The sequence below is a fragment of the Gambusia affinis genome, linkage group LG10 (genome assembly GCF_019740435.1).
Source record: "Gambusia affinis linkage group LG10, SWU_Gaff_1.0, whole genome shotgun sequence".
NCBI classification, from domain to species: Eukaryota; Metazoa; Chordata; class Actinopteri; order Cyprinodontiformes; family Poeciliidae; genus Gambusia; species Gambusia affinis.
Window position 1 is genome coordinate 15,914,423 of NC_057877.1, and position 22,593 is coordinate 15,937,015.

Consider the following 22,593-nt stretch of genomic DNA (forward strand, 5'->3'; position numbering starts at 1 on the left):
CTTTAAAATACTGTTGTTAGTTTATAAATCACTGAATGGTTTAGCACCACAATACATTAAAGATCTGCTGCTGTTGTATCAACCTTCCAGACCTCTCAGGTCTTCTGGTTCTGGTTCTGCTCTGCACCCCCAGAACCAGAACCAAACGAGGAGAAGCAGCATTTAGCATCTATGCACCAAAAATCTGGAACAAACTTCCAGAAAACTGTAAAACAGCTGAAACACTGACTTCCTTTAAATCTCAACTAAAAACCCACTTGTTTAAAGTTTTATTTGAAACGTAATCAATTGCAAATTTATTGACGGAACCTGACTTGATGTTCTGTTTTGATTGTTGATTCTATGTTGCATTGTGTTTCTGTGTTTGATTTGATGTAAAGCACTTTGAAATGCCTTGCTGCTGAAATGTGCTATACAAATAAAGTTTGATTGATTGATTGATTGATTGAGGCCTACAAAACAAATAACGATCCAAGAGTCATTGCTGGATACTTCATGGATGCAGTGATTAAAACTGAGGGTTGTCCTGAAAGACTTAGAGTGGATTTAGGGACAGAAAATGTTAATGCAGCTGACATGCAAAGATATTTGCATCTTACAGAAGATCAACCTCAAAGTGATAATGTAATATTTGGTCCAAGCGGATTGAAAGATGGTGGTTGACCCTGCGAAGTGAATGTATCCAGTTCTGGATGGACCTCTTTGACAAACTGAAAGCAGATGGACACTTCTCGGATAACTTCTTGGACAAAGCCTTGATCCAGTTCTGTTTTCTCCACATAATACAGGTGAGCTTGATTTGAGCTGCTCTGTCTTCTCACCTAATGAAAATATTTATGATTGCTATAAAGTGGTTATAATGTGCAAAAATTTATTTTCTGAGTATGATACTAAATTAATAGCATATCTTAAATATTGCACAGATTGCATGTTTGGGTAGTTGCTTGATTTAAACTTCCCTGTTTTTGGATAAATAACAGTCATGCTAGATTTACACTTCCGTTTTACTTTTGAATGTTTATTTCAAAGCAATGAGTTTAGTCTGGTTTTTGTTTTCTTCTAGAAAGAACTAAATGAAGTTGTTTCAGCTTGGAACCACCACAGGATACGTCCAACACACAATTCACAAAGTCCTCATGGGCGACCATTCATGATGTACACAGTACCTGAAGTGTATGGAACCAGAGACTATCTACACAGCATTGATCTGAACAGGGTTGAAGCCTGCTTGGAAAACTGTGTTTTCAAAGACTTTCCATGCGATGAAGATGTCTTCAGTATCTGCGTGGACCTGATTTCAGAGCATAACCTGAATGTCACAGATGATGTATTTGCAACAACTGATCTATACATAAGACTCAGACAGCGGATTACCAGAGATTTGGAGCTGCATTGATAAATGTAAAAACATTTTGTTGCGTTGACAGTTTGCTACCTCGTCCCTAATTTGGACTTCAGTAGATATTTGATGACATTCTGAGAGTGGCAGCATTTGCTTCAACACATTGTTGCACCAGTATAAAGATGGGTCAAAGCCATTCACAAGCTCTGTAACTAAGCAAGAAGAGACACTAAAATAAGATAAATCATGCTGAGCTGATAAAATAAGTCTGACATTAGAAAAATATATTGATGCATTGGACAGATGATTTTTGGCTTTGATATTTTCCCTTTATTATCAATATCATTGCATTACAGTTTGAACATTATGCTGATTATTAAACAGGAAATAAATGAATTGAGAACTGCTGTAGAAACATCATTATTTTTCAGGTGTGCAACACAATGCTGATTTAAAGCTTTCCCCACCCCAAATAAATCACACATATAAACTGGAAAAGGCACTTTATTGAACTTCAAAATTAAAGTCTCTATTTAGCTATTAGAGAAGCCTTTGAATGTTTTAAAATAATTCTTTAAGATAATGACAATGCTTCAAGGTGTAAAAAAAAAAAGAAAGAAAAGTGTTCTTTTTTAGTTATTTTCTGGTTAAATCTGATATTGAGCTATTGCAATGGCACCAATCTGTTATTGAAAATATTTTAAGGTTATGTTTACTTAAAACAAAAATATACATAAAATGCTGAGTAAACAAAAGAAAATTTTTGAGGAATAAGGGTAAATGAAACACTTTACTCCATTTCTTCCAGAACTGCATTCAAACAGAGTAGCAACATGTTCATCCACTGAACATTTAAATTATGTGACTAATATAAGAAACAAAACATCAGAAATTATTCATAAATTATTTATGCAACTAAGAGCCGCTTGTTTACAAGCGCGGCGGCCATATTGTATTTTTAATTGTGGAACAAACCAGCTTTTGCAGCCTCAAGTAAAATTAAAAGTAAAAAAAAAATCTAGTAACAATATAAAATATTTAAATTTAATAAACCCAAAATATTGAGAAAATACATTTTACTGCCAACTCAAATTTATGCTTTAAACTTTAATTTTGGAGTACTTTAACAGAAAACCCCCAAAAAAACACTAGTAGTGGAGTGCCTACTATGACATTGCAGGTGTTATAAGAGAAAAATAAATTGCAAAAAGTAGAAACTCTGTGGAGTTAAGATGAGCTAAAAAACTTAAGATAATGCTAAACTTTGAAAGTTTAATACAAAAAGATTTGGTAACACTTTATTTGAAAGGGTGTGCATAAGACTGGCATGACACTGTCATAAACATGACATAACATCTGTCATGAACATGAAGTCGAATGTTTATGACAGTTGTCATGAAGTGTCATTCGGTAAATAATGCCACTTTTAATGCAAAGTTGCTCTAAAAGTTGCATTAAAAGTCCATCAAAGGTGCCAACTTTGCATTAAATTATCATAATTCACAAAATCATGCAAAGTTGGCACTTTTAATGGACTTTTAATGCAACTTTTAGAGCAACTTTGCATTAAAAGTGTCATTATTTACCGAATGACACTTCAGGACAACTATCATAAACATTCATAAAGACTCCTTCATGTTCATGACAGATATTGTCATGTTTATGACAGTGTCATCATGTCATCTTATGCACACCCCTTCAAATAAGGTTACCAAAGATTCCTTAAACTCACATGTTCTTCAGCTGAAGTCTGTTAGACTATATCCATCACCCATACACTACTTTCTAAGACCTTGTTCATTTCGTGTCGAAACTCTGGATAGTTATCATAATTAACTGGCAACTCTAGGTAGCAACCGCATGTGTGGGCAACTGGCCGTCTCTGAATACCTTGAAGTTGAGTGAAGCTAACACTGAGTTTTTTGAAGAAACAAATCAGATCCTGTGCAGAACCGCAGAAAAAGTGACAGGTGTTGTGAGTCTGATTCTCTGAGATAAGAACTTAAATATCTGCTGATGTTTTTCTGCAGTGCATTCATGACTGCAGGATATACAATTGAATGTATAACCTTTCTTAATGTTGGCTGGAGATTTTCATATGCAGCTGTAATACTTTCCATCTCTGACCTCAGCGGGGAAAGGACAGTGTTCCACTGCTCAATAACAAAGGCAGGTTCCTGAATGAGCTTTTGGTGGGCAAGCTCCTCAAATAGTAGCTCTATGTTATCAGCTGTTGGTACTCTTCGACAGTTATGGATATCCATGATTTCCAGAAGCTCTTCTTTGTCAACACTCTGAAAATCTGAAAGACAAGATTCAAACACCATCCGATCGTACTCTGTAACATACCTTAAGAAGCTATCAACAAGAGGACTCTTTATAGAACCAAGAACTGCTTGTTCCAGTATTACTGGAGCAAGTTTTATAGGCAGGTACTTCTGTTTTTGCCAGCCAAAGGCAATAATTCGGCCAATGCTTTCCCATTGTTGCTGTCCAAAATCATGACGCAAGTAGGGCACCTTAAAGTTATTGCCCATTGTGCACTGTTCATAAAAGTCCTGCCAAAATTCTGAGAGGACATCCCTCAAAACTCCTCCATCATCAACAGCCTTTTCTTGCCTTCCATCAGGGAGCACCACTTGAATACATATGTCCTCCTGAGTGACACCTGGATCACAAAAATGTGAAATTAGTTCTTTCAGGATCTGGCCACGGTGAAGAACAAGGATTTTCTTAATCCCTTCTCTCTGAACAATTGGCTCGTTCAAAGAATCAAATTGTGAAGAAGAAAGCACTGGAGTAGATGGCTGTGGAGACAGAGGAAGGGTGTCATCAAGACTGAGACTATCTGTGTCAGAAATGTGTCCTGTGAAAAAGGTAACAGTGCCACTGTCTGCTAAAATGTCCCCATTGATTCCTGCATCTAGCTCTTGGACATTGGACAAATCACCCATGTCATCAGTAGAGTAAACTAGGTAAACATTATCACTGCTGCTGTTTGTCAGGACACTGCTGGTTCCAACATATATGGCATCAATGCTGTCTGGTGCTTTGGATTGAGTCAGTGGTGTGCAAACTTGAGAGTGAGTAGAAAACCTTAAAGTGTCTTGGTCATTTCCACTGGGGTTGTCTGGTTCTGAGTTGCTGCCAGTGTCCTTCTTTTTGGTTGTTAGGTAAAAACGCAAAACAGGTAGTTTTGTCTGCTCATAAAGTTCTCCAACTGTAATATGTTCATCAAGTGAATGTTCCTGGAAATCTGTCATGTCAACCTCAAAATCTGTAATTCTTCCATGTGAATTTCTTTGAGACGGAAAAAACAAACCCACTGCCTTTTCAATTAAGTCATTTTTTCTACATTCCTTTGACACATCAATTTTTCTTGTTCCACCACCTTTCTTTGTCCGAACTTGAAAAAAATTCCCATCTTGAGAATTCATCCATCCTATCTCAACTTTTCGAACAGTTTTTTGAGCATTTCTGATGCTAACATTTTCTGAGATCTGCTTTTGATCGTTGCCTGTGTTCTTTGAAATCTTGGCTCTCAATCTGTCAAAAAGTTTTGATTTCCGGCCAGCAGGATCATTTTCCCTTCGTCTGCAATATCCGAGAAGTGCCAGTCGGTCACCATAAGATGGGAGATACTCCTTAAGCTGCTCATCTGTCATGAGCAGAAGGACACTGGAGTCAATCTAGAAAACAAAAGTTAAAACAGTTATTTAACCTATAAAAATGGGGGGAAAACCCAGTAAAATCAGCCACATGATAAAACTGATCTGTCTTCACCATGTCTCTATAATAGTGTTGTATGATAACTTCTAAATGTACTGATTTCCTTAGCAAGCTAGCTACCTTATCCTTTTGCAGTCGTTGTATGACTTCCTCTGAAACATCCCGTGATTTTAAGAAGTCATATATCTCATCCATCCTGTGACAATTACACACAATAACTAATGAATAATGTCTAATAAAACATAACTTTGCAAAAAATTTATTATGAACATGAGAATAGGGTTGAATGATATTACTGAAAAACATTTCACGATACAACCATTTTTTATTATTTTATATAATTTTTTTTTTTTTTATATCTGAAATACTGCCAAACTGGTGATGTGACCTTTCCCATTTTATCCACAGCTTTCACACCATAATGTTTTTTAAAAACATTTATGAGGCACGGTGGTGAAACATTAAACTGCTGCTCCGCAAGTTACTCAACAGCTTGTTGCTAGTTCACCAGTGAGCTAAATGATGCCATCAACCTAGATGAGCTAGCCTTGAGAGGTTGAGAAGCCATGACTGTGCCTACATCCTCCAGAATGGTATGTGGTTCTGGATCAGAGTTCAGAGAATATTCTATTGAATATTCTGTCAGACTTACTATCTATTGATATTGATCACATGTGTATCGTGATACATATAACTGATTTATTGTCCAACCCTACAAGACAGATAGAAACTGTATTTTAGACTCAAGCTCCTGCTAAAATAAAGACAATAGACAACAAAACAGCTGTACAGATCTGCAATAATAAACCAATACACAAAGAAACTACATAAAAGTAATAAAGAAAAATCTACCAGTGTCTTCACAACTAAATGGCAAAGTGTAGAGCTTAGGTCTGAAAGTTCTGTTTACATTTTTCCCCTAAAATATTTCAATGGTTGAACAATTCTCAAAATGAAATTCCCATCTTTATAAAAGAGTCAAGTGCATGAACATCATCAGAATGATTTCAGTTTTGATCTTAATTACTCTCATTTAAACAGATAATATGATAAATTGGATTTTCACAAGAGTTGCAACTTACCTCTGTTTAGGTTTAGGTTCAGGTCAAAGGAAGCTCCTCTGTCTCTTTTGTAGGTATCCTGAAAGTTGAGTAAAGTTGAGGAGTTAAAATTTTCAACAGGGCCTGCCTGTTTTGGGGATTTTTTAAGTTCCTTGTTTTTCAATTTTTCTTATTTTCAATTGCTTTTATAAATATTGTCAATGTAAAGCTGTAGATCTCCAGCATTAGCATAAGTGTACATGAAACTGCTAAGAAAACAGTTTGAAAACTGATGCATATTGTACTTCCATATTTTACTCTTGTCTATGTATTGACAAAAACAATTTAACGGGAAAGATAGTGAATCACATTATGCATAACAAAACGTGCATAAAACGAGCTGTGGAGCTTGTTTTAACCTACTAGCTATTGCTTGTATTTATGCCACAAAATAATTATACATATTAACTTATTGAATTTTTGGAGTACAAACTTCTTATCGCACTCTGAAATAAAAACAATCTAATTAACGGACTACTTAAAAAAAACCTGTTAAATATGCTATAACAAAGTTAGCACGTTTGACGGTTAACCTGCAGCTAGCTCATGTTGCTCAAACAACGAACGATGTACATAACACCACACGATCAAAAAGCAATCAAAACGAAGGAATCTAAACAAAATCAAAAAAGGCGAACCTACCTTTTACTGATTCTTAACGCAGTAGCAAAGGTTGGACCTTGAATTTAGGATCATATTTAACTGGGAGCTGGAGCACGCTCTTGTTCTAAGGAGGCTTGTCTCCAACTGCTCCGGTATCTCGTAATTATGACTTTGAAAGTCGAAATTATGACTTCCTGTTGGTCTTTTTTTTTTTTTTTTAATGGCGGAAAAGTCGAAATTATGACTTTAAAAGTCGAAATTATGACTTTAAAAGTCGAAATTATGACTTTGAAAGTCGAAATTATGACTTTGAATCTCATAATTATGACTTTGAAAGTCGAAATTATGACTTTGAATCTCATAATTATGACTTTGAATCTCATAATTATGACTTTAAAAGTTGAAATTATGACTTTAAAAGTCGAAATTATGACTTTGAATCTCATAATTATGACTTTAAAAGTCAAAATTATGACTTTGAAAGTCGAAATTATGACTTTGAATCTCATAATTATGACTTTGAAAGTCGAAATTATGACTTTGAATCTCATAATTATGACTTTAAAAGTCGAAATTATGACTTTAAAAGTCGAAATTATGATTTTGAAAGTCGAAATTATGACTTTAAAAGTCGAAATTATGAGTTTGAAAGTCGAAATTATGACTTTGAATCTCATAATTATGACTTTAAATGTCGACATTATGACTTTAAAAGTCGAAATTATGACTTTGAATCTCATAATTATGACTTTGAAAGTCGAAATTATGACTTTGAATCTCATAATTATGACTTTAAAGTCGAAATTATGACTTTGAATCTCATAATTATGACTTTAAAAGTCGAAATTATGACTTTGAATCTCATAATTATGACTTTGAAAGTCGAAATTATGACTTTGAATCTCATAATTATGACTTTGAAAGTCGAAATTATGACTTTGAATCTCATAATAATGACTTTGAATCTCATAATAATGACTTTGAATCTCATAATTATGACTTTAAAAGTCGAAATTATGACTTTAAAAGTCGAAATTATGACTTTTAATCTCATAATTATGACTTTGAAAGTCGAAATTATGACTTCCTGTTGGTCTTTTTTTTTTTTCATGGCGGAAATGGGCTTCCATACACTCATGTAAATACACAAGTCATCTACAGAAAAGTTTTGGCTTTCTGTTTTTTCTTATCATTTCTCATGTTACTACAGTAACCTCTTACCTTATGTATATAATCACTCGGATTAAAAATATATAAAAACAATAATACACATTTCTCACTTATCCCTTTTTTTCCTTTCTTGCATAAAACCAACCTCGTAAATATTTTGTAAATATTAAAGGCCTTAAGTGCATGATTTTTAACCAGGGGCTACAAGTTTTACAGATGTGATGTATTTTCTCGTAGTCCATTAGTACAGTCATTATCTAAATTTTGTACTAATGGATTGAATGTGAGCTTTGGTGCAAGTTAAATTCTACTTCTGAGTGGTAATTTCCACTCCTAATTCTTCACTCCATTTTGTCTGAATTATATTACAAGTTTCTCCTGAAGTTGACATTAATAGATTATAAAGTTCTGATAAAATTTATCAAAAATTATGTTTTTTTAAATAAAAGTCTTCATTTATTTGGTTAGAATGTGCTTTTATTTCTTCTTTTCTATGGGGAAAGAATAGTGAAAAAACAACATCACGTCAGAATGATATGGAAGCGTTTGGAAGAATGTTACTGGACATTTGAAATGATTGAAAAGGCTCTTTTAGACAAAGTAGAGAGATTTTCTACTGACTATTAGACAGACTTTTCCCACTCAGAGAAAACCGCTGCACATGTAGATTGGAGTGCCGCCTGCGAGTAAATGGGGGGAGGCGATGACTGACAGCTGTACCCGAAACACGTAATAAGTAAGTCACGTCAAAAAAGCACAATGCGACTTGGATGTAACGTGTAACGCAACGCTTTATAGAAATGTAGTGAAATATAAAATACAGATACTTACTGTAAAAAGTATGATGTAGTCGAGTAAAAGTCGAAAGAATGCACGATTAAATCTATTTAATTAAAGTACAGAAACATAAAAAATGTATTTAAGGACAACGAAACACTTCTACTTCGTTTCACCACGGAATGTAGTCAGCTATCTGGCATAAGTGCAGAAACAGTAAGAACAGTAACCCAACCAGAAGCACTTTTTATACACCTTGTGTTGCATTATACAAAGCTGACAGCAGGTGGTGCCATCTTCTCTGAACGACAGGGAAACACTAGAAGAAGAAGAGAGCGTGACGTTAAACATCTGCGCAGGGACACTCACACGTGTTGTTTTCATGAGTTTGGGACGGTTGTGACTTTTCAGCACCGGAGTCCAGTCTTAGCAAACCAGGATAAAGATGGGGAAGAAATTAAAAGTAGGAAAGACGAGGAAAGACAAATTCTACCATCTTGCGAAAGAAACAGGTACCGTAATGTTAGTAGAAAGCACCAGAGGCAGAGACTCGTTAGTCGGTGTTAGCATTAGCTATTGGTTAAGCTTTAGATTTTAGAAGATTTTATTGTTACATAAGGTTCGTTTTTCGTTGTCTTCAGGTTATCGGTCTCGGTCTTCCTTCAAACTCATCCAGTTGAACCGTAAGTTCCAGTTTCTACAGAAAGCGAGGGCTCTGGTGGATTTGTGCGCTGCTCCTGGAGGATGGTGAGCAGCCTGACTACTTTTATCTCTATCATTACAATATCTTCAGACAGAGTGTGAAACACGACCGAGCTGTCTGAATAAAGGAAAGATAGTTATCTGCATTTGTCTAACCAGAACGATCCCTGGCATCGCAAAGATTTTGTGATTTAAGAGAGCAAAGTACAAAATTTAGGCATTTGAGTAGAATTTCTCTAGAGTTGTATGTCAAAATAAATATCACAGGACCTTTCAATGATGTTAAGATTATGTATGTAAAGTGTAAGCTTGAAATGAAGACTGTTGGACTTTTGTACAGAAACCTTTTAAATAATGGCATAAATTTGCATTTGATAAAATAAAGATTCCTGAATAATCTTATTATGATTGGAAATGTCCTTTCCAGGTTGCAGGTAGCATCAAAGTTTATGCCCGTTTCAAGTCTCATCATTGGTGAGTACAGTGTTAAAACACATATATTGAATTAAATTATCTGCGTGCTTAGTATGGCAACTAAAACTGTCTGTGTTCCTGTCAGGTGTCGATTTGGTCCCCATTAAGCCCATTCCCAACGTGGTGACACTGCAAGAAGACATCACGACTGAGAAGTGCAGACAGGTGTGAATGCCACTCAGTTCTTTTTCTACTAAACAATGGGTTTACTTTAAAACTGTCCTACAATGTTAAAGAGTGGAGTTTGTTTGTTTGAGTTGTTTTCTATTTCCCAATCAGGCTCTCCGTAAGGAGCTTCAAACTTGGAAAGCAGATGTTGTGTTAAATGACGGAGCCCCAAATGTGGGAACCAACTGGCAGCACGATGCCTTTTCCCAGGGTAAGAGAAACAAAAACGTTGATTAAATTGTTCATTTCTGCGTTTGAAGTAGATTTAAAAATCTCTCCTTTTCCTCCTCAGCTCACCTGACCCTCATGGCTCTGAAGCTGGCCTGTGAGTTTCTGACCAAAGGTGGCACTTTCATCACAAAGGTTTTCCGCTCCAAGGACTATCAGCCACTGCTGTGGATCTTCCAGCAGTTCTTTAAGAAGGTCCAGGCCACTAAGCCTCAAGCATCCAGAAACGAGTCGGCAGAAATCTTTGTCGTCTGTCAAGGTACGTGACAGCTACAGATGTGACTAAAACGTGTGTTCTGATTTGAATATATTTTGTTATTTGAAAGGTTAGGACTTACCTTGACAGCCTTTTCAGCCATTCTGATGTAGTCTATAAATGGAGGAAATTCAAAAACAACTAGTCGATGGTTATAAGAATCTTCTCAGAAGTCTTTTCAGATAAGAAGAGAAACATTAATTATAAATGGTGTGCAGTGTTTTTCTCAATTGAAAAACAATTTTTTTTGTTGATATTAGCAAGGTTAATTGCTTACAGGCGTTAATGCCTGTATTAAATTTCTTTCTACCCTGAGATTAAAAAAAACTATTTAAACATTGACATGCTAACATTAAATAATTTAAAATTCAAGGTGTCCTAATATTTTTTTATTTTTTTTTTTATGTAAAAGCATTTTTGCATATCTAAAACAAGTTCTTGTTGTGTTGAATAGGTTTTGTCGCCCCAGACAAAATCGACAGTAAATTCTTTGACCCCAAGCATGCCTTCAAAGAGGTGGAAGTGCAAGCCAAAACTGTGAAGGAGCTCGTCGCTGTTAAGAAGCCAAAGGCAAGCACAATTCACCTATTTATATCAGCTTCATGTGTGTAAATATGTACATGGTACAGTAAAAATGTATTCTGATGTTGATGTAGATGACATGCTGCGTTAGAAAGGTACTGGGAAGCAAAGATCCCAGATATTTGACCTGCCGTTGACCAAACAGCTGTGTGTGTTCTAGGCGGAGGGATACACTGATGGTGATTTGACGCTGTACCACAGTTTTACAGTGACGGCTTTTCTAAAGGCCGAAAACCCTGTCGACTTTCTGGCAAAAGCCAGCGAGGTAAGATTGTTGCTATTAACTTCAACCTTTAATCAAACCTGTTCCTTTTTTTAATTTTTCTGTGGAAGAATCATTTTAAGCAAACACAGCTGAAATTTACTCATTAGTTGACATGTTGCTTTTTTTTTTTTTTACAAAATGTCAAAACAGTTTTAAAATGTTTGTAAAATTACACATTTTTTATTATTTCCCTTTCTGGTTAAGGACAGAAACATGTCATGTTTCCAGACATTTTTACTTTTGTAGTTTGATAATCAGTAGAAATCTGAAATTCAAGTTAATTGATATTTTAAAATAATAAATTCTTATCTTTCATTTGCAACATTATAGTATGAAGTTAAGATTATTCAAGAATTGAAAAGACAATAATAAAATAAAGGCACACCCGTCAGTGCTTCTTCATTTCATGTCAGTGTTTTAAACTGAATTGGTGGTTCTTAAACTATTTCAAACAGCCTTTATGACTCTGTAAATTAAAAATTAAAACTCATTGCTTTTGTTTTTATACTTGTGGGAACATATTTGTAATAAATTCATTTTAAGGTTAATTGTTCAGACAGGTCTAATGTCCAGAATCTTTAGAGTTATCCTAATCCTAATACCTATTTTAACTCTTTCTTCCACTCTTTCAGATCACATTTGACAATCCACTCTTGGAATCTCACTCTGCCACCACCAATGAGATAAAGGAGTGCTGTCTGGATATCAAAGTCCTGGGGCGCAAAGAACTCCGGTGGGTCATTTTATTTTGTCTTTTTTTGAGTGATTTTGATTCAACTATTGAAGTTAAAATTAAGACTAACACGTTTTAGTTCTTTGCATACATATAAAATAAACTTTAGAATAAATTTACCAAAAGAACATGAGTTTTTACAATTAAAGAATGGGACCAAAGTAAAACACCTAAGTGTCTAAAATAACTCAGACCAAGACACACCCAAGATTTGGTGCTTATTGCACTTCTTCACATTAATTTTAGCTAGCTACACATGCATACTTCTTCTATTAAAATACATTATGAAATAATGCAGCTTAATTTTGCTCTGCTTTTGCATTGAAACCTTTGATTTCAAGAAGTGTCATTACTGCATGTTTACATAGGTGTCGTTTTTTCCTCTTCTGCCCTCATTAAGTTTGCTGCTGAGTTGGAGAGCAAAACTTAGACGATATCTAGCAAAGAAACTGAAGGAAGAGGCCAAGCAACTTGACCAGGAGATCAGGTAAACGCATTTACTCTGTTAAAACCACAAAATGAAGTTTCAATGAAATGTCACAGGGCATTTATAAAAACTCTGCCTTGTTTGTAGTTTAAGTTCAGATGAGGAGGGCATCAACTCAGAAGATGAATCTGATGTGAAGAGGAAGAAGGAAAAAGTGGACAATAACAAGGAAAAAGATGATGATGATGAGGAAGATGAAATGGAGAGAAAACTGGCTGATCTAAAAGCTCAGGAAGTGGCTGAGCTCAAACGGTTAGTTTTTACGCTTCCGGTGCAGCTTGACCTCAGTATATTTTGCTTTATTGTTATGATGTGTGAATATATCTTGAGCTTTGGTGCTTCATCAGGAAGAAGAGGAAGCTGCTGAAGGAGAGGAGGAAGCAGAGGGAGAGAGTGGAGCTGAAGATGGACCTGCCTGGTGTCTCCATCGCCAGCACCACCGACTCATCCTTGTTTTCATTATCTTCTCTCAAGAAGCAGCAGGTTATGATCAAACACAATTAAGAGCCAGTATAATCGTCAGCTCTTGTTCTCGTTTCCACATGGAAGTGTGATCATGTTTTTATAGTTGAATTAAAACCTTCTTTGATATTCTTCCTTCAGGTGCTGACTGATATCTCCAAAGGGGACATGGAGGCTGCGGGTGATCTGGGAGACGGAGACGATGACATCCACCTTTCAGATCAGGACGAAGATGTGGATGAAATTTCCCTGGCATCTGATTTGGATGAAGAGGATTTAGAAGAAGTGCAACAGAAACAAAAAGAGCTGGAAAAGAAAGCGCCGAAGAAGTAAGTGATGGTTTTATCTTACAAGAAGATGTTGGAGTGATCCCTTGGCTTCAGGGGAGATGCAACCAGAAACAAAGAAATCTCATTTTCAGCTGTAAGGCCCTAATTTCTATTTTTGCCATGTCTGAGACATGTTTTTAAAACATAATTTGGTTTTGATACAAAATAATCACTGTTTCTAATTTTATTACTCAGAGTGAAGTTTGCTGAGGAAGCTGAGGAGGAAGAGGAGCAGGATGGTGGCTTGCTGGTAGAACTGGAAGGAAAGAATGAAAAGTTGGAGCGAGAAACAAACATGTGGTTCAGCAAGGTTAGTCCATGCATGCATTTTTTCCTAATACAACTTCTGCAAGTTTAAGTGCACCTTCTGTATTTCACTTCATGCCACATTCCTTTGATTGGATGTTTAAACCTATTTCACACTCAATTGTATCTCTGTTTTCATTCCTTCTTCAGGGCATCTTTTCCGAAATTGACCTGGAAGGTGATGCAGAGAATGAACTCAAACAGACAGAGTGGCTCCAAAGCAGACAGTCAGGTAAACAACCGTCTCTTACCTTTCACATCTCAGAATGTCTAATTTAAAATACCATGAAAAATGTTTGCAGATTTCTTTTGTTTTTGCTTTTTGGTCACATTTCACTATGAAGATAGCTTGAGTTATTTCAGTCTTCAAACTGTCAAACTGTATTTGCTTTACTGACCTTAGCACCAATATGAACTTTTCAACTCATTGAAAGATTATTGTTTAATCTCCAATATTACATCTGTAAACTAGTGATTCATGTTCAAAAACCTTTTTAAGTGGTGGAACTGATGCAATTTTACTAAAAGTGGGTCAAAATATCTCTAGTGATGTAAAAGACTCATTACAAGTAATGGCTAAAAACAGCTATTATATCTATTTTTTCCACATAAGGCCACATTAGTCTACAACAGTTTGTGTTTTTTCAGGTTATCTTTTTCTATTAAAGTGAAACTGCTGTGACAACAAACAGAAAAAAAATGTAACGGCTTACTATTTTACAGCTCTGTTAAATCAGTTTTTTTGGTTTTGTAGGGAAAGGGAGAAAGAGGAAAGCTGAAGAAGAAAGTGAAGATAAAGTAGAAGATGAGGAAGAAAACAAAAAAGAGGAATTTGCTCATGCAGAGGTGGAAACTCCAGAACCGTCACAGGAAGCAGCAGAGGAAAGCGACTCGGACGACAGCAGCGATGATGAAAAGTAAAACTTGATTTTCTCTGACTGGGTTGTATTTCCTCCAAAATGTACAGAGTTAATGGAAGGAAATTTTAAGTTTAAATAGTTGAGCACTGCTGCGGCAGCCACAACGTCCACTGATAAGCAAGTCTCACTTATTTTGTTTCAGTGAGATTACAAAAATGAAGCAAGCCAGGGGATCCGGAGGGGCATCAGGAGGGGCATCAGGAGAGGCTGAAGACGACAACATCCAGGTTGTTCCTGTTGAAAGCACCAGTGAGTATAAAAGCTTCCATGAGAACAGAGAAATCTAAGCTTTGTGGGGGAAAGAACATTTTATCTGGCCGGGACACGGGAAGTCAAATGCTGAAACCTTAGGTTTCTCCTACTGCAGAATTTGTTTAATAGTTTTTGAACTTTGCATTAAAAATGTTTCCCTTGGTTTTCAGGTAAAAAAGCCCGTATCCTAGATGCAGAGGGTCTGTCCCTCGGCTGTGAGATCGCTACATCCAAGAAGAAAGCCAGAGATCTGGTAGACTACTCCTTCCACAGGTAAATGTCTGCCTTTGGAAGTCATACTTCATAAATGTGCATACCTCTTCCAGCAGATAATACACAAAACTATTATTATTATTACTCTTATTGATACACTAGGCACAATATGAACCGCACTGTTGGGTTGGATGAATTTTGAGTCTGTACAGAGGGGCTGATTGTTTCTGCTTTGCAGGTTTGCCAGCTCTGACGAGCCATGGGAAGTACCGGAGTGGTTCCTGGATGATGAACGCAAACACAGGAAACGACCGATGCCTGTCACCAAGGAGATGGTGGAGGAATACAAACAGAAATGGAAAGAGATCAATGCCCGGCCAATCAAACGGGTGGCTGAAGCGAAGGCCAGGAAGAAGAGAAGGGTAAGAGAAAAATGCTGTGAAACTAGGTCAGATTGAGGATATACAGAAGGATTGAAATTATTATAATTTAGAAAATGGACAGAGATTAAGTCCAGTTTCTGTTGGACTCATTTAGATGCTGAAGAAGATGGAACAAGCCAAGAAGAAGGCCGAGGCTGTCGTCAACACTGCCGACATTTCTGAAAGAGAGAAGATGGCTCAGCTGAAGAGGTTTGTTTTGTGAGACCGGAGCTGCAGTTGTTTACTGGTTGATGCTAACTTAAAAAAAATACATATACTAATCAAGTTTCTTTTTCCGTATTCTGTCAGTATCTACAAAAAAGCAGGTGTGAAAAAGGAAAAAAGAGAAGTAACATACTTGGTAGCCAAAAAAGGAGTTGGTAAGAAGGTGAGACGGCCTCGTGGAGTGAAGGGACTCTTCAAAGTGGTGGACGGACGCATGAAGAAGGACATGCGGGGGGCGCAGAGGAAAGAACAGCGAGGAAAAGGAGGAAAAGGAAAAGGACGACAGCCTAAGGGTGGTAAAGGGAAGAGAGGAAAATAAATGCAAACTTTTTCCTTCTCTTTTACACATACGCCTCAAGCTTCTCTGTGACGAACACATGAACTGGAGTTTATTTTTAAATACTGTTTTCAGGTAAATGTGACTGAAAGAGTATTTAAGCCTTGGAGACTTTGGACCTGTTCTGGTAGTGTTTAGGCTGATGCAACTTGTACATCTTTTTTAAAGATGCTTTTCCTCCCAGCAGATGAACTGCAGTTTATCCTAACTACAATAAATGCATACATGATGTTTTGTAAATATTTAAAATTTGACAATAAATGTTTTACTCTGATTAGTTGGTAAATGCTTGTTTTTATTTATATCACGTTTTGTTTTATATTTGGTTTAGACAGATCTGTAGGTCTGAGGTCTTTAAAGGTTTGGAAAAGTATGGCGTTAGCAATGCTGTAAAAACAACAGTCTCTTACAGAATTCTTCAGTTTTTACTTTTTTGTCACATTGTAATGTTCCAAATCATTGAACAAACTTGAATTCAAGGTAGATAATCAGATTCAATACAAAATACAGTTTTCAAATAATCATAAAACTATTTTTTGTTACAAAATATTGCAGATAGTCGCCACAGGTAGTGATTACATAAATTTGTGTTTGATGATATGTAGTGATATTTATATTCATTGTAACTATTACAAGCGTAAACTCTTGTAATAGTTAAGTGGGTAACACAGTCGACATGTTTATCTGCGCGTGAACATGGGTTATTACGGTAGGCGCCTAAAACATGGCAATGTGTTTTCTTGTCCGACAAGTCATTTTAGGATGTAATTTATTAAAGCTAATTCCGCTCAGATATTACCTATATGACATTAGCACCACAGGCACAAAGTTGTTTACAACAGTTAATCCTCAACAGGTGACACGATGATGTCTTTATGTTTTTGTTCTTTTTATGTGAAACTAGCAAAGTTCACTTTTCAGTTGGGCTATCTGGAAAAAATAAAATACTATACATCTACTGTATTTTATTGTATTACTTTGGAAAAAAATAACAGTAAAAAGGTCATACAAACCAATGAAGTATTTGGGCGAGTAGCCTATATCGTAAATAATGTTTATCGAGATCATTTAAAAGGCAGAGCTCATAGGAATCTATATCGGACGGCTCCTCCTCAGAAAGTCTTGCAGCCTATTTACGTAGTACACTGGGCATTTCGACAACAATATCTTAGCCGCCATTAAATCTCGATATTTCACTGTGAGTTTTTATGCTTCGTCTCTCCTCACCACATTTTCTGGACACCTTTGTTTTTTCGATAAATAAGTTTGTCGACCGTGCTTTCACTTTCGGTTGATACTTGTAGGTTTGAGTTAGAGTTGCTGTGACGTCCGAAACATTAATGCCATTCATGTTATCTTAGGTTGGCTGAAAGTCTTATGTTGTGAAAACTGGATTTTTGCATTATCAACCAGCTTTTATTGCTATTTTTCCAGGCGTGTTCAGATGGACGACGAGTGGCTAGACATACATGACATGCTCAACTATGATATAGTTGCCAAAAGAATGCGACAGACGACAGAGGTCAGTTTATATCTATATTTATTCTGAAATCTTTATTTACAAATGTGTCCTAGCGTTCATTTTCTCTATAAATAGACTGAACCACACTGGAGATCCAGTAGTCAACATGTGGAGGATCTGCAGAGACAGGTTAGTGTTTCAACAGGGCACATGCAGAAACACATTTTAAAATGCTCAAAATAAACAATTGTGATCTAAAATCTGCTGGGGTATACACATATACACACAGCTCATCAATATCAAAATGGTTGACATCAAAAATGTTTGAGGGCTGCATGGTGGGGCAGTTAACTATTGCCTAGCATCATAAAAGTCCTGAGTCATAATCTTGGAATGAGGTCTGACTGCATGGATAGTTAAAATGTTTTTGCAGTAGTTGCCTTTACTCATCAATCAAATGTGGGACAGCAGCCTCCAGATCTATATCTGCTGCACTTGCTCTTACTCTGAGCCACTTGGTGAACCTAACACATGCAATTAGCATGTTTATTTGAGAAGAATTGTGAATGAACATTATTAAGAGAAAGGAAAACAGGTGAGGAATAACCTGAGGAAGCTATATCCCACATTTTGACTATCACATGGAGCACTGCTCAGTCCATCATCTGGAAGCAGAAGAGCAGGGATGCGTTTCCTTATGAGGGACAGGGAAGCTAATAAGAGTTGAAGGTGAGATGGATAAAGCAAACATAAATGAGCAATCCTGCTTTCACATTTTTATTTTGCATAAAAAGAAGTATAAACTATAAGTGAATTTAGGGATTACTAAAAGAACTACACATAAAACATTGTTTAAAATGTATTTGAAGAGTTTTGGTTTTTTACTAAGCATAGTTTTTAAAAACACCACTTTAAAGTCCAAGCTAAAGTTGTTGTCATTTGTCCTTTTCATGTCTTATAGAATAAATGTTCCCCATCTCGTTTACCTGCTATTACCACCCTCTTTTTGCAGATCGGGATGCTTGTTTTGATTCTGTTAGCCATCATCTGCATCAAGAAGTCTTCTGGTCCTCTAATCTTTTGGCCCTTGAAATTCATCTGGGTGCTGATCTTTTACTTCGTTGTCAGTATTCTTTGGAGTTGGTTCTGTGTGTACCAGGTAATCCAGAACACCTTTGATACTCTACCTTTGTCTTTGGCTGTCATACAACATTGAACTGTTAAATGCTTTCAATATTTGTTTAGGTTGCCTTCTTTGAGCATCAAAACATCATCAGAAAAACCGTAAACCTCAATGAAGAATGTAAAGGAATACAAGAAATAGATTGGACCAATGGTTTGAAAGGTATAATTGCACTTATGAATGCATAGCAATGCAAACTAATTAAGTTGTATTGATTTGTTATCTTCACTTGTTTGAAAGGTTATTGAGTGTTATAGGGTTTCTGTATCTTTGAATCCATCCTCTCTGTAAATGGTAAATTCACCCTGGAAATGGTATTTCACAGTTGAAATTTAGCAAGCCCTGAAAATGTTTTTGTATTACCTTAAATGTTGTATCTTCCAATTTTTTGGTGGGAGGAGATTTTGTGATAAAAGTCAGGTTTGAAAGGAAAACCTGTTTTTGAATACATAGTATTTAAATGGTGTAGATGATGTGATTTGAAGTTTTGTAAGATCGTTTTTCGTCAGGCTAATTAAACTATTTTCATGCTAATCTGCAGAGGGGTTCAGAACCAGCAGGCCTCTCCATGACGACCCCTGTAAAGATTACTATGCATTTTTTTGAACCAGTCCTCTCCTTCTTGTATGTCCAACCAAGGTGGGTCACCTGGTGTGTGTCTTTGTGTGTCTGTTCTGAAAAAAGACAATAAGGTCCATTCTTACAGCTATGACTTTGTCCTGCTAGTTGCCCGTTTTGGAATAGTTCTGTCTCTAATTGGATAGTTATGTTTATTTGTTCTTAACATTATTTTCTGTTTAGGTAGTATCATTTACCTTCAGGATTTTAATGAAAGACCCACTAAGACACTTTGGGGAGGGGATAAGTGAGCTTCATCGAGCAGTCCTAAAACATCTGCCAGTTTCCCTTCAGTTTCCAGTCTTCATGATCATCATGCTCATCATTTTGGTAATGAGAGGCTAAGGTTTCATGAACACAAGTACTCAGCTCTGGATATATGATCACTTCACTAATATTTGTGCTTTATTGATACACAGTGGTTCATGAATGAAAGTGTAGAGCCTGGCTCGCAACACTGCACCAAGACACCAACGAATAAGCTGGAAGACCCTCCTTCAGGAGTGAAGGATGGTGATCGGATGTCTGCATCTGACCAGGATTGTGACCAAGCTGTTGATAAAAGTCTTGTCGATAACGTGGGAAGTAGCATCACTGCAGAGACATTGGGCTTTGTCGAACCTCAACTTAGAAAAAATGCAAACAAAGAAAATGTTGAGGCGACTGAGAGTCCCTCTGTTAGTTCAAGGTTCACAAACCAGCAGAAGACACCTGAGAAGCCTGCTGCCAACACTGATGAACCAGACAGCTTATGCCCAGTCAACTTGAATCCTTCACAGCCTCATCTGGAGGTTGGTTCTTTTGAAAATGTATAAAACCATATCAAATTGTTATGTTTGAATACATAGCTAATTAATGCCGACCATATTTGTATAATACATCATAATAATAGACCATAAATATTATGCACTAATTATATTTATTTATATATTCACATTGTCTAAAAGAAGAAAACAAGCTGAAAAAGGATGTGTTTATTTATGTTTCAAAGTTGTTCAAACTTCACTGGGTTGTACTGAACCAACCAGGCTTTGAGGTTTGACGAGCCAATTGCAAGCATGACAAATTCCATTTTATTTCCCCATTAATAGAGTATATAGAAGGGAAATAATGTACTACAAGATTTGTTTTATAGAGGTAATAGTTTTGAATCCAATTCAAAATGAAGGAATATCATCCCCATGCATCACTACAAATGCCCTCTTTCTTTTTTATTCAATTAAAAATCCATGCTGCTGGTTGATATGTTTACAGATCAAAAATGATGAGAGTTCTTAGTTTTATCTAATTTAAAAAACATGGGGTGGGGGGAGAAATAATTCCACATTTGATATGCAATTTGCTGATCGAAGATTAATGAAAGATTAACCAATTTTGATCTCTGACTGATTGACTGATGCATCTATTTTTTTTAATAACAATTTATAATGTGTAGTTGAGAAAATAACTCTCATAAAGGATCTTGTTTTCTTTTATAAATTTAACATAAGGTGCTTTTTGTGTTTTATTGTAACCGATTGTAAACCCATTTCTGCAGGACAATGAAGACTTCAAGGAAGACGACGCGTCCTCCATGTCTCTAAGAAACTTTTTTAAGCTACCGACTTCTGTTCAAGAGACAAGTCCAAAGTTAGTGGATTAGACTTCAAAGCAAAGTTTGATCTCCATTTAACAGCTTGACTCGTATTTTAATAGTAGAATTGTCTTGCGAACAGCAAAGACGATTCTCTGATAAGCTGAATTTAGGTGCAACAAGACACTTTGCTCTTTTATCAGGAATGTTTTATTTTTCTCTAGATACAAAGGGAAATGTTCCCCTGTGATTAGTACTAGTTGTATTACTTTTGCAAGAAAATACTTTTGAAGAAACACGTGAGCAATAAACAAAAAAATTCTAAATAAGACAAAATAAATTATTCTTTTAGTATTTTTATTTTTAAGAAAAAATTATGTTTTTTTTTTGTTATGAACACTTGGTAGGCATTTATTGTAATTGCACAGCTCATACATTCAGAAACATGTACATGGTAGACATTTAGCACTATAAGGAGAGCTTGAAAGTTACAAATGTTATTTTATAAAGATTTAAAAAATACTTTTTGCTGAGGATGTTAATCAGTGATTCAGCTCCATTTTACATTTTAGTGTTTGTTGTTCACTGGTTCTCTGTGATTTAAGAAGTGGACATTTATACAATGAGATGAAAATATTTTTCTGTGAAAAATTACTTTGAATGTGTATTTTTGTCCGTATTAAAACAACCAGAATTACCTGGTTACCTGGAAATTTGCCTGTTCATCATCAGGGCAAATTTCAGAAATTGGTGAGGCTTTTCAGCTATGGTTGACAGACGTTTTATTACAGTGTATCCAGAGTCTTGGTTTTCTTCTGCTGAAATAGACCTAAAATGTGAAATTCTGCATTATTGTTATTTTAGCTCATGTAATACTAAAGTGCAGTTTTGAGAGTTTTGTTAAATAACTGGAGTTATTGTGGTAGTAAAGCTTAAGTTGTGCTTCTACCTCAGCAAAGCGTTCCCATGTATAGAAATTGTGTAAAATAAAGCACTGAATTTAATAATTTGGTTCAAGCATCTCATTCTTTTTTGGAAAATATCCTTTTTAGTGTCACTCTACATCAAACACAATGAGCTCAGTACTTGAGCAGGAAGAGCAATTTTATATAAACCCCGATACTCCGTCATTTTTCCTATTTTTAAACTTTATTGTATGTGACTTAAGACACCACCTAAAATGTTTACAACTTAAACTACTTTTAATTGTTTGTTTAAATTACACTGTATACTTGCATGATTCATATCTCTTAGTTGGAGCTGTTCAATATCTTAATGGTTTAAGTTGAGGTTGAGTTGTTAGGGGCTCTATAAAATATTTACTTTCCAATTCTTCTTTTTATAACTTTTGTCATTGTTACTATTTCTTGAGAAATAATCTAATTCAGCCAAATTCAAGTTGATTTAAAAAAAATAAATCTAGGTCTTTAGTTTCATATTATGAAAATGTACACAGCCAGTGCCGGCAGCTTTTTAGCCCAAGGCATAAGCAAGCTAAGCAGCCGCTTAGGACCACCAAGGGGCCCACTCAGTGGAGCTGATTTTTTTTGTTTGTAACAATTTCTATGTCATTATAATAACAAAAACACACAATTTTATCATGAAGTGATTTGTTTTTACAATAATATATATTTGATGATGTATGTATAGGGCAAAAAATTGCTCTTGGGGGCCC

The 22,593-nt window shown here is 35.8% G+C and overlaps 3 protein-coding genes across 8 annotated transcripts in view; 2 read left to right on the top strand and 1 right to left on the bottom strand.

Moving 5' to 3' along the window:
• LOC122838677 (chloride channel CLIC-like protein 1) overlaps positions 1-21,925 on the top strand; it is a 71,472-nt gene extending 49,547 nt beyond the window's left edge. Inside the window, exons 1-9 of one of the 5 annotated variants that reach the window (XR_006371933.1) lie at positions 17,198-17,280; positions 17,517-17,604; positions 17,680-17,733; positions 18,557-18,703; positions 18,790-18,889; positions 19,269-19,366; positions 19,529-19,675; positions 19,765-20,136; positions 20,883-21,925. Coding sequence is in view for 2 of the 5 variants with exons in the window: in XM_044129494.1 (XP_043985429.1) it covers positions 19,269-19,333 (65 nt within the window). In the remaining 3 variants the exon portion in view is untranslated. Of the gene's footprint in view, positions 1-17,197; positions 17,281-17,303; positions 17,383-17,516; positions 17,605-17,679; positions 17,734-18,556; positions 18,704-18,789; positions 18,890-19,268; positions 19,367-19,528; positions 19,676-19,764; positions 20,137-20,882 lie in introns of those variants that run through there. The other 4 variants (XR_006371935.1, XR_006371934.1, XM_044129494.1 and 1 more) reach the window with 4 other exon arrangements.
• LOC122838675 lies at positions 1,388-6,928 on the bottom strand. 2 transcript variants are annotated; one of them, XM_044129488.1, is made up of 4 exons: positions 6,814-6,928; positions 6,154-6,211; positions 5,192-5,267; positions 1,388-5,031 (listed from the first exon to the last, which is right to left on the bottom strand). In XM_044129488.1, exons 3-4 carry the CDS (start codon positions 5,264-5,266, stop codon positions 3,250-3,252), a joined length of 1,857 nt encoding a protein of 618 aa, XP_043985423.1. In that variant the 5' UTR covers position 5,267; positions 6,154-6,211; positions 6,814-6,928; the 3' UTR covers positions 1,388-3,249. The 2 variants fall into 2 exon arrangements, with proteins under 2 accessions (XP_043985423.1, XP_043985424.1); XM_044129489.1 differs by lacking the exon at positions 5,192-5,267.
• On the top strand, positions 9,065-16,356 carry ftsj3 (FtsJ RNA 2'-O-methyltransferase 3). The gene is made up of 21 exons (XM_044129487.1): positions 9,065-9,233; positions 9,363-9,468; positions 9,851-9,897; positions 9,983-10,062; positions 10,177-10,276; positions 10,358-10,552; positions 11,004-11,119; positions 11,292-11,396; positions 12,029-12,129; positions 12,530-12,616; positions 12,704-12,868; positions 12,964-13,099; positions 13,220-13,407; positions 13,603-13,717; positions 13,864-13,945; positions 14,468-14,630; positions 14,776-14,882; positions 15,056-15,158; positions 15,337-15,520; positions 15,636-15,730; positions 15,830-16,356. Exons 1-21 carry the CDS (start codon positions 9,167-9,169, stop codon positions 16,062-16,064), a joined length of 2,577 nt encoding a protein of 858 aa, XP_043985422.1. The 5' UTR covers positions 9,065-9,166; the 3' UTR covers positions 16,065-16,356.
• Positions 21,926-22,593: the final 668 nt, after the last annotated feature.

What these genes read in the sequence shown, in the direction of transcription:
- LOC122838675 (XM_044129488.1), bottom strand. Translation starts at nt 5,266, where the DNA reads ATGGATGAGATATATGACTTCTTAAAATCACGGGATGTTTCAGAGGAA. An exon ending in AACGACTGCAAAAGGATAAG is followed by an intron (nt 5,032 to 5,191) that starts GTAGCTAGCTTG and finishes TTTGTTTTCTAG; the next exon opens with ATTGACTCCAGTGTCCTTCT.
- ftsj3 (XM_044129487.1), top strand. Translation starts at nt 9,167, where the DNA reads ATGGGGAAGAAATTAAAAGTAGGAAAGACGAGGAAAGACAAATTCTAC. An exon ending in CTGGGGCGCAAAGAACTCCG is followed by an intron (nt 12,130 to 12,529) that starts GTGGGTCATTTT and finishes GCCCTCATTAAG; the next exon opens with TTTGCTGCTGAGTTGGAGAG. An exon ending in CAACTTGACCAGGAGATCAG is followed by an intron (nt 12,617 to 12,703) that starts GTAAACGCATTT and finishes CCTTGTTTGTAG; the next exon opens with TTTAAGTTCAGATGAGGAGG.